The following is a 16149-nucleotide window of genomic DNA, read 5'->3' as shown; positions in this document are numbered from 1 at the left end:
GTTATGTGGGTATAACCATAGAGTTTATAGTTAATAGTTAATAGCCCCATAGATCTCAATGTCCTTCTCTGCCTCCTGCCCCATTGCAGGTTGACCATTTAATGACTGTCAGGATACCCCCATTGCAGCATCTCACTCTGCCCCACATGTCCCACACCCCCCACACCCCCTTGGTGTCACCCCATAGGTCTCAATGTCATTCTCCGGCTCCTGCCCCATTGAATGCTGACCATTTAATCACTGTCAGGATACCCCCATTGCAGCATCTCACTCTGCCCCACACATCACCCCATAGATCTCATTCTCCTGCCCCATTGCATCATCTCCCCCTGCCCCACACCCCCCACACCCCTTTGGTGTCACCCCATAGATCTCAATCTCATTCTCCTCCTCCTGCCCCACAAGTTGCACCCGGAAGAACCTGGGCAGGACCCGTCTGAAGAAGCTCCGCGATCCTCCCTCCCCCCCCCGGCTCCGGGCGCTCAGCAGCGCTCGGCTCCGGGGGCCGCACAGGGACCGAAGCGCCGCTAATAGCGCCGCGGACGAGGAGCGGTCGTAGACCAGGTCGGAGCCCAGCAGGAGGTGACCGTCCCCGGGGAAGGAGCTCTCGTCCTGACCCCATCGGAGCCTCCGGACCCGGGGACGGGAACGGGGACAAGGGAAGTTCAAGCGGACGTTGGTTCGGATCTGAGCCAGAGCCTCGGGGAGGTCGGTGATGGTGACGTCAGCGCCTGGGGGGGGGGGGGTGAGTGGGGGGACTGGGAGGGACTGGAGGGGACTGGGAGGGACTGGAGGGGGTCAATGAGAGGCACTGGGAGGGACTGGGAGGCACTGGGAGGGACTGGGGAGGACTGGGAGGGACTGGGGGGCACTGGGACGGACTGGAGGGGGTCAATGAGAGACACTGGGAAGGCAATGGGGGCACTGGGAGTGACTGGGAGGGACTGGGGGGCACTGGGAGTGACTGGGAGGAACTGGGTTGTCACTGGGAGGCACTGGAAGGAGTCAATGAGAGGCACTGGGAGGGCATTGGGGGCACTGGGAGTGACTGGGGGGCTTCCAGTTCCAATGGGCAGGGAATGGGGGGGGATGTGGGGTTGTGTGTGTGTGACCCCCCCCTCCCATCCCCATAGATACCCCATCCCCATTGGTGCCCCAGCCCTATGGATACCCCAGCCCCATAGGTGCCCCATAGATGCGCACCCAGCATGGCCGCCAGGATACCAAGGATCCCGGTACCGGCTCCGAGCTCGATCACAGAGAGGCCCCGGAAGTCAAAGTGCTCCCGCTCCAGGAACCGGGCGAGGGCCAGAGCCTGGGAATGGGAATGAGGGGGATGGGATTGGGAACGGGAATGGGAATGATGGGGAATGGGATTGGGGGGGAATGGGAATGGAATTGGGAACGGGATTGGGAATAGGGGGGATGGGATTGGGAATGGAGCAGAATGGGATTCGGAATGGGGGGGAAACAGGATTGGGAATGGGGGGGAAAGGAATGGGGGGTTGAGGGGATGCAGATGATGGGGGGGGGGACATGGGGCAATCCAAACCCTTCCCCCCCCCGGCAGCACCCAGAGCCCCCCCCGGGGATGGATCCCCCATTCCCATTGGATCCCATTGCCCCCCCCCCATTCCCATTGGATCCCCATTCCCATTGGATCCCTGGTGCCCCCCTAACCCCGGATCCCCCATTCCCATTAAATCCCCTATTCCCATTGGCTCCCCATTGGCTCCCGTTCCCATTGGCTCCTGTTCCCATTGGATCCCCATTGGATCCCCATTGGCTCCCGTTCCCATTGGCTCCCGTTCCCCCCCCCATTCCCATTGGCTCCCATTGGCTCCCGTTCCATTGGCTCCGGTTCCCATTGGCTCCCCATTGGATCCCGTTCCCATTGGCTCCCATTCCCATTGGCTCCCCATTGGATCCCGTTCCCATTGGATCCCATTCCCATTGGCTCCCGTTCCCATTGGCTCCCCATTGGCTCCGGTTCCCATTGGATCCCCATTCCCATTGGCTCCGGTTCCCATTGGCTCCTGTTCCCATTGGCTCCCGTTCCCATTGGCTCCCTGTTCCCATTGGCTCCCGTTCCCATTGGCTCCGTTCCCATTGGCTCCCCATTGGCTCCCGTTCCCCCCCCGCATTCCCATTGGCTCCCGTTCCCATTGGATCCCATTCCCATTGGATCCCCGTTCCCATTGGATCCCCATTGGCTCCCGTTGCCCCCCCATTCCCATTGGCTCCCGTTGCCCCCCCCATTCCCATTGGCTCCCGTTCCCATTGGATCCCCATTCCCATTGGCTCCCGTTCCCATTGGCTCCATTCCCATTGGCTCCCGTTGCCCCCCCCCATTCCCATTGGATCCCATTCCCATTGGCTCCCGTTGCCCCCCCCGTTCCCATTGGCTCCCGTTCCCATTGGCTCCCATTCCCATTGAATCCCCATTGGCTCCCGTTCCCATTGGCTCCCCATTGGCTCCCGTTCCCATTGGCTCCCATTCCCATTGGATCCCCATTGGATCCCATTGGCTCCCCATTGGCTCCCATTCCCATTGGCTCCCGTTCCCATTGTCTCCCCATTGGCTCCGTTCCCATTGGATCCCGCATTCCCATTGGATCCCCCATTCCCATTGGCTCCGTTCCCATTGGATCCCCATCCCCATTGGCTCCCGTTGCTCCCCCCCATTCCCATTGGCTCCTGTTCCCATTGGCTCCATTCCCATTGGATCCCCATTCCCATTGAATCCCCATTGGCTCCCGTTCCCATTGGCTCCCCCATTCCCATTGGATGGATCCCCTGTTCCCATTGGCTCCCCATTGGCTCCCGTTCCCATTGGCTCCCGTTCCCATTGGCTCCCATTCCCATTGGCTCCCGTTCCCATTGGCTCCGTTCCCATTGGCTCCCCATTGGCTCCTGTTCCCATTGGCTCCCATTCCCATTGGATCCCCATTGGATCCCATTGGCTCCCCATTGGCTCCCATTCCCATTGGCTCCTGTTCCCATTGGATCCCATTCCCATTGGATCCCCATTGGCTCCCATTCCCATTGGCTCCCATTCCCATTGGATCCCCATTGGATCCCATTGGCTCCCCATTGGCTCCCATTCCCATTGTCTCCCGTTCCCATTGTCTCCCGTTCCCATTGGCTCCCATTCCCATTGGCTCCCCATTGGATGGATCCCCCATTCCCATTGGATCCCCCATTCCCATTGGCTCCTGTTCCCATTGGCTCCGGTTCCCATTGGATCCAATTCTCATTGGCTCCGTTCCCATTGGCTCCCGTTCCCATTGGATCCCATTCCCATTGGCTCCCATTGTCTCCCATTGTCTCCCATTGTCTCCCGTTGCCTCGGTCCCCCCTCACCGCCTCCCACACCTTAGCCGCCATCCCCATTCCCATTGAATGGATCCCTCATTCCCATTGTCTCCCATTGTCTCCGTTCCCCCCTCACCGCCTCCCACACGTTTGCCGCCATCCCCATTCCCATGGGCTCCCATTGCCTCCGTTCCCATTGTCTCCCATTGTCTCCGGTTCCCCCCTCATTCCCATTGGTTCCCCATTGTCTCCCGTTGTCTCGGTCGCCCCCCGTCCCCATTGTCTCCCACTGTCTCCCGCTGTCTCCCGCTGTCCCGGTTCCCTCACCGCCTCCCACACGTTTGCCGCCATCCCCATTCCCGGTCCGTGCTGCTGCCGGATGCGCAGGACGCGCCCGAACAACCGGTAGCTCTGCAGCACCGGGAACGTGTCCGCGAACAGCCGCGGGTGCCGCGGGAACACGGACCGGAGAGCACCGGAGCCGGCGGCTTCCGGTTCCGGTTCCCCTTCCTCATCACATTCCCGTTCCTCATCCTCATCCCATTCCTCTTCTTCATCCCATTCCTCTTCCTCTTCCAGTTCCCAATCCCGTTCTCGTTCCCATTCCTGTTCCCGTTCCCATTCCCGATTCCGATCCCGTTCCTTTTCCTCTTCCCGTTCCCGATCCTGTTTTTCTTCCTCTTCCCGTTCCCATTCCTTTTCCTTCTCCCGATCCCGTTCCCATTCCCCTTCCTCTTCCCGTTCTTGATCCCGTTCCAGTTCCCGTTCCCGATCCCGTTCCCCTTCCTCTTCCCGATCCTGTTGCAATTCCCGTTCCTGTTCCCGATCCCGTTCCCATTCTCCTTCCTCTTTCTCTTCTCGTTCCCATTCCCATTCCTTTTTCTTTTCCCGTTCCCCTTCCTCTTCCTCTTCCCAATCCCGTTCCCGTTGCAATTCCCGTTCCCGATCCCATTCCTGTTCCCGATCCCATTCCCTTTCCTGTTCCTGTTCCCTTTCCCGTTCCCCTTCCTCTTCCCGTTCCCGATCCCGTTCCCGTTCCAGATCCCGTTCCAGATCCCGTTCCTGATCCCGTTCCCATTCCCGTTCCGCTCCTTCCCCCTCCGCCTCCCACCGGGTCCCGGCGCCCACGTGGCGCACGGGCGCAGCCATGTTTGCGGAGGGGGTGTGGTCTTAAGCCACGCCCCGTGTTGTGATTGGTCAGTGATTAAAGCGACACGCCCAATGGAGGGGCGGGGTCTGAAGCTCCGCCCATCCCGTTGTGGTGTATCCCTGTTCATCTCCAATGGCCCCATATGGGTCCCAGTCCTATCCCAGTGTCCCCATATGGGTCCCAGTCCTATCCCAGTGTCCCCACATGAGTCCCAGTCCTATCCCAGTGTCCCCATATGGGTCCCAGTCCTGCCCCAGTGTCCCCATATGGGTCCCAGTCCTATCCCAATGTCACCACATGGGTCCCAGTCCTATCCCAGTGTCCCCATATGGGTCCCAGTCCTATCCCAGCATCCCCACATGGGTCCCAGTCCTATCCCAGTGTCCCCACATGGGTCCCAGTCCTATCCCAGTGTCCCCATATGGGTCCCAGTCCTATCCCAGTGTCCCCACATGGGTCCCAGTCCTATCCCAGTCAGCCCAGTCCTATCCCAGTCCTCTCCCAGTCCCATCCCAGTCCCAGTTGGAGGCCACCAGTCCCCATCCTGGGCTCTCACCCCATTCTCTTGCTCCTGACCCTGTCCCAGTGTCACCAGTGTCACCAGTGTCACCAGTGTCACCAGTGGGACACTGTTCCTGGCCTGGCTCCCGGTGTTCCTGTTGCCGGTGTCTCTGATCCCGGTGTCCTTGTCCTGGTGTCCCTGATCCCGATATCCCCAGCCCCAGTGTCCCTGATCCCAACACCTCCACTGTCCCTGTCCCTGACCCCACATCCCTGACCCAGTGTCCCCATTCCCATTATCCCTGTTCTGGTATCCCTGTTCCTGGTGTCCTTATCCCAGTGTCCCTGACCCCTATGTCCCTGACCCCTATGTCCCTGACCCCCATATCCCAGACCCCATATCCCAGCCCCCCATATCCCAGACCCCCATGTCCTGACCCCCATATCCCAGACCCCATATCCCAGATCCCCATATCCCTGACCCCCATATCCCAGACCCCCATATCCCAGACCCCCATATCCCTGACCCCATATCCCAGACCCCCATATCCCAGACCCCCATATCCCTGACCCCATATCCCAGACCCCCATATCCCTGACCCCCATATCCCAGACCCCCATATCCCAGACCCCCATATCCCTGACCCCATATCCCTGACCCCCATATCCCTGACCCCATATCCCTGACCCCATATCCCTGACCCCCATATCCCAGACCCCCATATCCCTGACCCCATATCCCAGACCCCCATATCCCAGACCCCCATATCCCAGACCCCCATATCCCTGACCCCATATCCCTGACCCCCATATCCCTGACCCCATATCCCAGACCCCATATCCCTGACCCCCATATCCCTGACCCCCATATCCCTGACCCCCATATCCCTGACCCCCATGTCCCTGACCCCATATCCCTGACCCCATATCCCTGACCCCCATATCCCTGACCCCATATCCCTGACCCCCATATCCCTGACCCCCATGTCCCTGACCCCATATCCCTGACCCCATGTCCTGACCCCCATATCCCCATCCCATAGGTCCTATGGACACACACGGACCCCCCCCCCCCCCCCCCATCCCAGCCCCATATCCCTGACCCCCATATCCCAGACCCCATATCCCTGACCCCATATCCCAGACCCCATATCCCTGACCCCCATATCCCAGACCCCCATATCCCTGCCCCCCATGTCCCCATCCCATAGGTCCTATGGATCCCACCCCCCCCCCCCCATCCCAGCCCCATATCCCTGACCCCTATATCCCCATCCCATAGGTCCTATGGACACACACAGACCCCCCCCCCCCCCATCCAGCCCCATATCCCTGACCCCCATATCCCTGACCCCATATCCCACATGACCGGATAAACAGTAACCATTGGGGGGGGGGGAGGGGTGACCCCCAAGTGTGGGGTAATGAACAACCGGGACCCCCCCGGACCTGCGTCACCGGTTAATGCTTATGGGACCCTGGGGGGGGGGGGTCATGACCCCTGGGGGGGGGGTCAGAGCGCGGGGGGGGTCAGGGCACGGGGGGGGGGGAGGGGGGGGGGGGGGGGGGGGTGATTCCCGAACCTCCCCTCCCCCCCCCCGGTTCCTGGAAGGCTTCGGTCCTGCCCCTGTTGCTCAACCCCCCCCATCCCCCCCCATGGGAACCTTCCCCTCCCCCCACCCGGACCATTCCCCTCCCCCCCCGTCCCCCCCCGGATCCTTCCCCTCCCCCCCCCCCAAACCCCCCTTGAACCTTCCCCTTCCCCCACCCCATGAACCCCCCCCCAGAACCTTCCCCCCCCCAACCCTCCCCCCTCCCCCCTAGTAGCTTTCCCCTCCCCCCCCCACCCTCGAACCCCCCCTCGGAGCCTTCCCCTCCCCCACCCCTGAACACCCCCAGATCCTTCCCCTCCCCCCTCCCCCCTTGGGGCTTTCTCAGGAACCGGATTTGTCAGAGCCAGAAATCCCCAAAGAATCCGAGGGGGGAGGGGGGGGCAGAGGCACTGGGAAGGCAATGGGGGTACTGGGAGTGACTGGGAGTGACTGGGAGGCACTGGGAGGCACTGGAGGGGGTCAATGAGAGGCACTGGGAGGGCAATGGGGGCACTGGGAGTGACTGGGGGGCACTGGAGGGGTCAATGGGAGGCACTGGGAGGGCATTGGGGGCACTGGGAGTGACTGGGGGGCACTGGGGTGGCACTGGGAGGTGCTGGAATGGGTCAGTGAGAGGCACTGGGGGAGCATTGGGGATACTGGGAGTGACTGGGGGGGCACTGGGAGGGCACTGGGGGCACTGGGAGTGACTGGGAGGCACTGGTTTGTCACTGGGAGGCACTGGAAGGGGTCAGTGTGAGGCACTGGGAGGGCAATGGGGGCTCAGACGGGAACTGGGAGGCACTGGGGAGGCACTGGGAGGTACTGGAAGGGGTCAATGAGAGACACTGGGAGGGCATTGGGGGCACTGGGAGTGACTGGGGGGCACTGGGAGTGACTGGGGGACACTGGGTTGTGACTGGGAGGCACTGGAGGGGGTCAATGAGAGGCACTGGGAGTGACTGGGGGGCACTGGGTTGGCACTGGGGGGCACTGGGAGGCTCTGGAGGGGGTCAATGAGAGGCACTGGAGGGGGTCAATGGGGGCACTGGGAGTGACTGGGAGGCACTGGGAGCTCTGGGGGGGCACCTGGGGACACTGGGAGTGACTGGGGGTCACTGGGTTGTCACTGGGAGGCACTGGAGGGGGTCAATGAGAAGCACTGGGAGGGCAATGGGAGGGCAGTGGGAGTGACTGGGAGGCACTGGGAGCCCTGGGGGGTCACGTGAGGACACTGGTGCCCTGCAGTCCCTTAGGGTCAACGGAGTCCAATCTGGGGGCGTGGCCAACACTAACCCCGCCCACCCCCCAACCACGCCCCCATCGGCCGCCGTGTGACGTCACCGCCGTGCGCCGCGCGGTGACGCAATCACGCGCGCCCTGAGGAGCAGTCATGGCGGACGCGCCGCCGCAGAAGAGGTTTTACCGGCAGAGAGCTCATGCGAACCCGTTGGCGGACAGAGGACTGAGCGTGTGAGTGTATATATGTGTATATGTATGTATATGTATGTATATATGGATGTATGTATGTATATGTATGTATATATGTATATATATGTGTGTATGGGTACGTGAGTTACATGTGTATGTACATATGTACATGTATACATGAGTGTATGATGTATATATACACACTGAGGGGGTGAGTGAGGGGGGGGAGGGACACATATACATGTACATATACATATACATACATACAGAGGACTGAGGGTGTGAGTATGTACTTATATATATGTATACATGAGTTACATATGTATGTACATATATACATATATACATGAGTGTATGATGTATGTATACACACTGGGGGTGTGAGTTACATATATATGTACATATATACATGTATACATGAGTGTACGATATGTATATATACATATATACATGAGTATGTGATATATATATACACACTGAGGGGGTGAGTGAAGGGGGGGAGGGACACATATACATGTACATGTACATATACATACACCAGTATGTACATAGGACAGAGGACTGAGGGGATGAGTTACATACATATGTACATATATACATATATACATGAGTATATAATATGTGTATACACACTGAGGGGGTGAGTTACACATAGGGAATAACGGGAATATACAGTGGGAATATCGAGGGGATACACACTGGGAATACCGGGATATACACTGGGAATACACAGGACCGAGGACTGAGGGTGTGAGTTACATATATATGTACATGTATACATGTATACATGAGTGTATGATATATGTATACACACTGAGGGGGTGAGTTACATATATATGTACATGTATACATGTATACATGAGTGTATGATATATGTATACACACTGAGGGGGTGAGTTACATATATATGTACATGTATACATGTATACATGAGTGTATGATATATGTATACACACTGAGGGGGTGAGTTACATATATATGTACATGTATACATGTATACATGAGTGTATGATATATGTATACACACTGAGGGGGTGAGTTACATATATATGTACATGTATACATGTATACATGAGTGTATGATATATGTATACACACTGAGGGGGTGAGTTACATATATATGTACATGTATACATGTATACATGAGTGTATGATATATGTATACACACTGAGGGGGTGAGTTACATATATATGTACATATATGCATGAGTATATGATGTATATATACACACTGAGGGGGTGAGTGAGTGGGGGGAGGGACACATATACACGTACATGTACATACAGGATACACCAGTATGTACACAGGACAGAGGACTGAGGGTGTGAGTTACATATATATGTACATATATACATGAGTATAGGATATATATATACACACTGAGGGGGTGAGTGAGGGGGGGGAGGGGAGAGGGGGGAGGGGAGACACATATACATGTACATATACATACAGGATACACCAGTATGTACATAGGACAGAGGACTGAGGGTGTGAGTTACACATATATGTACATATATACATATATACATGAGTGTATGATGTATATGTACACACTGAGGGGGTGAGTGAGGGGGGGAGGGGAGAGGGGGGAGGGGAGACACATATACATGTACATATACATATACCAGTATGTACACAGGACAGAGGATTGAGGGTGTGAGTTACACATATATGTACATATATACATATATACATGAGTATATGATGTATATATACACACTGAGGGGGTGAGTTACACATAGGGAATAATGGGAATATACAGTGGGAATATCGAGGGGATACACACTGGGAATACACAGGACAGACGACTGAGGGTGTGAGTGACACATATATGTACATATATACATGTATACATGAGTGTATGATATATACTGAGGGTGTGAGTGAGGGAGGGAGGGGATATGGGTATATATGGTTATATGTATGGTTATATATGTATAACCATATATGGAGGATATATACACTGGGAATACACTGCGGGTGTGAGTGAGGGGGGGAGGGGATACACATATACATGTACATGTACATATACATACACCAGTATGTACACAGGACAGAGGACTGAGGGTGTGAGTTACACATACCGGGAATACTGGTAATAATGGGAATATCCATAGGGAATACCGAGGGGATACACAGGACCATGGACTGTGGTTGTGAGTGAGGGGGGGGATATGTACATACCGGTAACAGCCGTGCCCCCGCAGCCCCCCCCGCCCGCAGGACATGGACTGGGCCTCGCTGTTCCCGGACTTCTTCCCTGCGGATCCCCCCCCGGGATACAGCCCCCCCAGTGTGGAGACCCTGGATGTGGGATGCGGATACGGGGGGCTGCTGGGTGAGGGGGGGGGGGCAGTTATGGGGGGGGCATTTGGGGGGGCAGTTATGGGGGGGGTATTTATGGGGGGGGCATTTATGGGGGGGTATTTATGGGGGGGTATTTATGGGGGGGGTATTTATGGGGGGGCAGTTATGGGGGGGGTATTTATGGGGGGGTATTTATGGGGGGGTATTTATGGGGGGGGTATTTATGGGGGGGCAGTTATGGGGGGGGTATTTATGGGGGGGTATTTATGGGGGGGGGATGGGAATGGGGGGGGGTATTTATGGGGGGGGCATTTGGGGGGAGGGGGGATCTTGGGGTGGGGGTCCCATAGTTGGGGTTAGGGGTCGGGTTATGGGGGCTCTGTTGCTCTCTATGGGGCTCCATCACTCCCATGGGGCTCCATCTCTCTCTATGGGGCTCCATTGCTCTCTATGGGATTTCCATTGCTCTTTATGTGTCTCCATTGTTCCCTATGTGGTTTGCATTGCTCTCTATGGGATTTCCATTGCTCCCTATGGGATTTCCATTGCTCTCTATGGGATTTCCATTGCTCTCTATGGGATTTCCATTGTTCTCTATGGGATTTCCATTGCTCTCTATGGGATTTCCATTGTTCTCTATGGGATTTCCATTGCTCTCTATGGGATTTCCATTGTTCCCTATGGGGTCTCCATTCTTCCCTATGTGTCTCCATTGTTCCCTATGGGGTTTCCATTGCTCCCTATGGGGTCTCCATTGTTCCCTATGTGTCTCCATCACTCCCTATGATGTCTCCATCACCCCCTATGGTGTCTCCATCACCCCCTATGGTGTCTCCATCACCCCCTATGGTGTCTCCATCACCCCCTATGGTGTCTCCATCACTCCCTATGTGTCTCCATCACTCCCTATGGTGTCTCCATCACTCCCTATGGTGTCTCCATCACTCTCTATGGTGTCTCCATCACTCCCTATGTGTCTCCATCACTCCCTATGGTGTCTCCATCACTCTCTATGGTGTCTCCATCACTCTCTATGGTGTCTCCATCACTCTCTATGGTGTCTCCATCACTCCCTATGGTGTCTCCATTGCTCCCTATGGGGTTTCCATTGTTCCCTATGTGTCTCCATCACTCCCTATGGTGTCTCCATCACTCCCTATGTGTCTCCATGCCCCTGTCCCGGCAGTGCTGCTGTCGGCTCTGTTCCCGCAGGATCTGGCTCTGGGGCTGGAGCTCAGGCCTCGGGTTGCAGCATTCACAGCCCAGAGGATCCGGTCACTGCTCTCTATGGGGCTCTAGTGCTCTCTATGGGCTCCATTGCTGCCTATGGGCTTTCTATTGCTGCCTATGGAGCTCTGTTGTTCCCTATGGGGCTCTGTTGTTCCTTATGTGGCTCCATTGCTCCCTATCGGCTCCATTGCTCTCTATGGGTTCTGTTGCTCCCTATGTGTCTCCATCACTCTCTATGTGTCTCTGTTGTTCTCTATGGGGTTTCCATCACTCCCTATGTGTCTCCATTGCTCTCTATGGGGTTTCCATTGTTCTCTATGGGGTCTCCATCACCTTGACCATATGCTGGCCCCGGCAGTGCTGCTGTCGGCTCTGTTCCCACAGGATCTGGCTCTGGGGCTGGAGCTCAGGCCTCGGGTTGCAGCGTTCACAGCCCAGAGGATCCGGTCACTGAGGGCTCAGGAGCCCTCGAGGTGCCAGAACGTGGCCTGTGTGCGCGGGAACGCCATGAGGAACCTGCCACACTTCTTCCGGAGGGCTCAGGTGGGGCCTGAACCAGAGAGGGACATAGAGACACATAGAGGAACATAGAGACATGAGAACCAACCTAAAACACCCAAAACCAACCCTAAACCATCCTAAAACCATCCTAAAACCAACCTAAAACTATCCTAAAACCAGCCTAAAACCAGCCTAAAACCAGCCTAAAACCAACGTAAAACCAACCTAAAACCAACCTAAAACCAACGTAAAACCAACCCTAAAACCAACCTAAAACCAACCTAAAACCAACGTAAAACCAACCTAAAACCAACCTAAAACCAACGTAAAACCAACCTAAAACCAACCCTAAACCAACCCAAAACCAGCCTAAAACCAACGTAAAACCAACCTAAAACCAACGTAAAACCAACCTAAAACCAACCCAAAACCATCCTGGAACCCTCACAACTGCCCTACACCAACCTGGCCTGTGTGCGCGGGAACGCCATGAGGAACCTGCCGCACTTCTTCCGGAGGGCTCAGGTGGGACACACAGAACACAGAGGGACATAGAGGAACATAGAGAAACATAGAGACATGAGAACCAACCTAAAACACCCCAAAACCAACCCTAAGCCAACCCAAACCACACCATAACCACCCTAAAACAACTCAAAAACACCTAAACCAACCCAAAATCAGCCCAAAACTGTCCTAGAACCCTCACAACCCACCTAAACCACCCCATAACCAACCCAAAACCATCCTAAAACCACCCTAACCCACCCCAGAACCATGACAACCACCCTAAACCACCCCAAAACCATCCCATAACCATCCCAGAACCAACCCAAAACCATCCTGGAACCCTCACAACTGCCCTAAACCACCCCAAAACCATGCCAGAACCAACGCTAAACCAACCCTAAACTACCCCAAAACCATCCCATAACCATCCCAAAACCAACCCAAAACCAATCCAAAACCACTCTAAAACCATCCCAGAACCCTCACAACTGCCCTAAACCACCCAAAACCATCCCAGAACCATGACAACCACCCCAAAGCCACCCTAAACCACCACAAACTACCCCAAAACCACCCCAAAACCACACTAAACCACCCCAAAAACACCCCAAAACCATTGCAGAACCCTCACAACCACCCCAAAACCACCCTAAACCACCCCCAACCACCCCAAAACCATCACAAAACCATCCCAAAATCACCCCAACAACCCCAAAACCATCCAAGAACCTCCCAAACCTTCACAACCACCTTAAACCACCCCAAAACCAACCCTAAACCACACCAAAACCACCCCAAAATCCTTCCATCCCCCCCAGAACCCTGACAACACCTCTAAACCACCCCAAATCACCCCAAAACCCTCACAACTGCCCTAAACCATCCTGAAACTGGGATGCCCATGGGGGGGCACTGGGGGTACTGGGACTTTATGGGATGTCACTTGAAGGTACTGGGAGCACTTGGGGCCCATGGGGGGGCACTGGGGGCTACTGGGAGCCCATGGGGGGCACTTGAAGCCCATGGGGGGTCACTGGGCGGTACTGGGACCTTATGGGATGTCACTTGACAGTACTGGGAGCTCATGGGGGGCCATACTGGGGGACACTGGGAGCCCATGGGGGGACACTGGAACTTTATGGGATGTCACTTGAAAGTACTGGGAGCCAATGAGGGGGCACTGGGGGGTACTGGAGCTTTATGGGGTGTCCCTTGATGGTATTGGGAGCCCGTGGGGGGTCACTGAGGGGCACTGGGAGCCCATGGTGAAGTACTGGGAACCCATAGGGGGCCATACTGGGAGCCCATGGGGGTGTCTCTCCCCCTGTATCCCTGACCCCCCCTCCCCCCCAGCTCCGCCGCCTGTTCTTCCTGTTCCCTGACCCTCACTTCAAGCGCACGAAGCACAAGTGGAGAATCATCAGCCCAGCTCTGCTGGCTGAGTATGGATACGTGCTGCGGCCGGGGGTGAGCCATGGAGGGGGGACATGACCCCACCGTGACCCTACCGTGACCCCCTGTGACCCCACCGTGACCCCACTGTGACCCCATCATGACCCCACCGTGACCCCACCGTGACCCCACCGTGACCCTACCGTGACCCCACCCATGACCCCACCGTGACCCCACCATGACCCCCACCATGACCCCACCATGACCCCACTGTGACACCCCCATGACCCCACCATGACCACCACCATGACCCACCCATGACACCCCCATGACCCCACCATGACCCCCCCCTTGACCCCCAGAGCACCTCTCCCCCACCACTGGGACCCCCACCCCCCCATAACCCCCCATATCCCCAAGATGACCACCACCATGACCCCACCATGACCCCACCATGACCCCACCATGACCCCCAGGGCACCCCCCCCCCAACACCACCAGGACACCCCAACACCCCCCCCAGGACCCCCCCACGACCCCCCCATGACCCCCAGGACCCCCGCCCCAACACCCCCCGGACCCCCAGCCCCCCTTCCCCCCCCACACCAGGAACCCCAGAACAACCCTCCCCCCCCACCCACTGGGACCCTCAGGGCACCCCCACCCCCCCCCAACACTGGGACTCCCAACACACCCCTACCCCCCCCACTGAGACCCCCCCACCCCCGGCACTGGGACAACCCCCAGGACACCCCCACCCCCCCCCCCACCCACAAGGAAACCCCCCTCAGACCCCCAGGGCACCCCCCCACTACCACTGGGACCCTCAGGACCCCCCCCCACCCCCCCACGACCCCCAGGGCACCCCCAACCCCCCCCTCTCCCCCACCACCGGGACCCCCAGGACACCCCCCCCAAGCCATGGGACCCTCCCAGTACCCCCCCTGCAACACCCCCTTTAATCACTGTGGCCCCAGGACCCACCCCCAGCACCGGGACCCCCCCCCCCACATCACCCCTCCCCCCCCAGTGCTCCCAGTCCCCCAGTATCCCTGTACTGGGAACACTGGAAAAGCTGGGATGCCCCATGGATCATGGGGGGGGGGGGTGTTGGCCCCCCCCCCTCGTGACCCCCCCGTGACCCCCCCCGTGACCCCCCCATGACCCCCAGGGACTGGTGTACACGGTGACGGATGTGCCTGAGCTGCACCAGTGGATGGTGAAACACTTCAGGGAGCATCCACTGTTCGAGGAGGTGGCACTGGGGCAACTGGTCAGTACTGGGAGCACTGGGAGCACTGGGAGCACTGGGAACGGGCACTGGGAGCACTGGGAATGGACAGAGGGGCACTGGGAACGGGCACTGGGAGCACTGGGAATGGAGGGAGAGGCACTGGGAATGGGCAGAGGGGCACTGGGAGCACCCACTGTTCGAGGAGGTGCCACTGGGGCAACTGGTGAGCACTGGGAGCACTGGGAACGGGCACTGGGAGCACTGGGAGCACTGGGAGCACTGGGAATGGGCAGAGGGGCACTGGGAATGGACAGAGGGGCACTGGGAGCACTGGGAATGCAGGGAGAGGCACTGGGAAGCCATTGGGGGTACTGGGAACAGACAGAGGGACACTGGGAATGCATGGGGGGGGCACTGGGGGCTACTGGGAGTTCCTAAGAGGGCTACTGGAAAACACTGGCAGTACTGGGAGGAAACTGGGAGCTCATGGGGGGGCACTGGGAGCTACTGGGAATCCATTGGGGGTTACTGGGAAGCCACTGGGGGTTACTGGGAAGCAATTGGGGGTTACTGGGAAGCCACTGGGAGCTACTGGGAAGCCATTGGGGGTTACTGGGAAACCACTGGGGGCTACTGGGAGCCCATAGGGGGGCATCGGGAGCTAGTGGGAAGCCATTGGGGGCTACTGGGAGCCCTGCTGGGCGCACTGGGAGTCACTGGGAGTCACTGGGAGGCTCAATGGGAGGCAATGGGGGGGTCAATGGGAGGCAATGGGGGGGTCACCTCCTGACCCTGTGCCCCCCCCAGGCCTCGGACCCTCTGCTGTCCCTGTTGGGCACCGTGACCGAGGAGGGGGTCAGGGCACAGAGGGGGGGGCGAACCCCCCTCCCTGCAGTGTTCCGGCGCCTCCCGGACCCCCCCGGGGCCTGAGACCCCCATTAAACCCAATGGTGTCTTCCCCCCCCCCCCCATTAAACCTAATGGT

At 57.6% G+C, this 16149-nt stretch overlaps 2 protein-coding genes across 3 annotated transcripts; one reads left to right on the top strand and one right to left on the bottom strand.

The window, feature by feature from the left end:
• Window positions 1-267: 267 nt before the first annotated feature.
• Window positions 268-4464, bottom strand: EEF1AKMT3 (EEF1A lysine methyltransferase 3). The gene is made up of 4 exons (XM_034071597.1): window positions 4444-4464; window positions 3643-3921; window positions 1204-1315; window positions 268-731 (listed from the first exon to the last, which is right to left on the bottom strand). The coding sequence occupies exons 1-4, from the start codon at window positions 4462-4464 to the stop codon at window positions 268-270; spliced, it is 876 nt and encodes a 291-aa protein (XP_033927488.1).
• A 3306-nt stretch (window positions 4465-7770) lies between these two features.
• On the top strand, window positions 7771-16119 carry METTL1 (methyltransferase 1, tRNA methylguanosine). 2 transcript variants are annotated; one of them, XM_034071486.1, is made up of 7 exons: window positions 7771-8031; window positions 10198-10328; window positions 11484-11565; window positions 11968-12070; window positions 13892-14005; window positions 15102-15203; window positions 15972-16119. In XM_034071486.1, exons 1-7 carry the CDS (start codon window positions 7952-7954, stop codon window positions 16092-16094), a joined length of 735 nt encoding a protein of 244 aa, XP_033927377.1. In that variant the 5' UTR covers window positions 7771-7951; the 3' UTR covers window positions 16095-16119. The 2 variants fall into 2 exon arrangements, with proteins under 2 accessions (XP_033927377.1, XP_033927376.1); XM_034071485.1 differs by lacking the exon at window positions 11484-11565 and having other exon boundaries at window positions 11886-12070.
• The last annotated feature ends 30 nt before the right edge of the window (window positions 16120-16149 follow it).

The sequence above is a fragment of the Melopsittacus undulatus genome, chromosome 21, assembly GCF_012275295.1.
Source record: "Melopsittacus undulatus isolate bMelUnd1 chromosome 21, bMelUnd1.mat.Z, whole genome shotgun sequence".
Lineage (NCBI taxonomy): Eukaryota > Metazoa > Chordata > Aves > Psittaciformes > Psittaculidae > Melopsittacus > Melopsittacus undulatus.
This window is presented reverse-complemented; position numbering and strand designations above follow the sequence as displayed.

Excerpts from the sequence above, each read along its gene's own strand:
- METTL1 (XM_034071485.1), top strand. The coding sequence starts at position 7,952 with ATGGCGGACGCGCCGCCGCAGAAGAGGTTTTACCGGCAGAGAGCTCAT. Across the intron at positions 12,071-13,891 it reads ACTTCTTCCGGAGGGCTCAG|CTCCGCCGCCTGTTCTTCCT; the intron begins GTGGGGCCTGAA and ends CCTCCCCCCCAG. Across the intron at positions 15,204-15,971 it reads AGGTGGCACTGGGGCAACTG|GCCTCGGACCCTCTGCTGTC; the intron begins GTCAGTACTGGG and ends TGCCCCCCCCAG.
- EEF1AKMT3 (XM_034071597.1), bottom strand. The coding sequence starts at position 4,464 with ATGGCTGCGCCCGTGCGCCAC. Across the intron at positions 1,316-3,642 it reads CGGCAAACGTGTGGGAGGCG|GCTCTGGCCCTCGCCCGGTT; the intron begins GTGAGGGAACCG and ends TCCCATTCCCAG. Across the intron at positions 732-1,203 it reads TATCCTGGCGGCCATGCTGG|GCGCTGACGTCACCATCACC; the intron begins GTGCGCATCTAT and ends CCCCCCCCCCAG.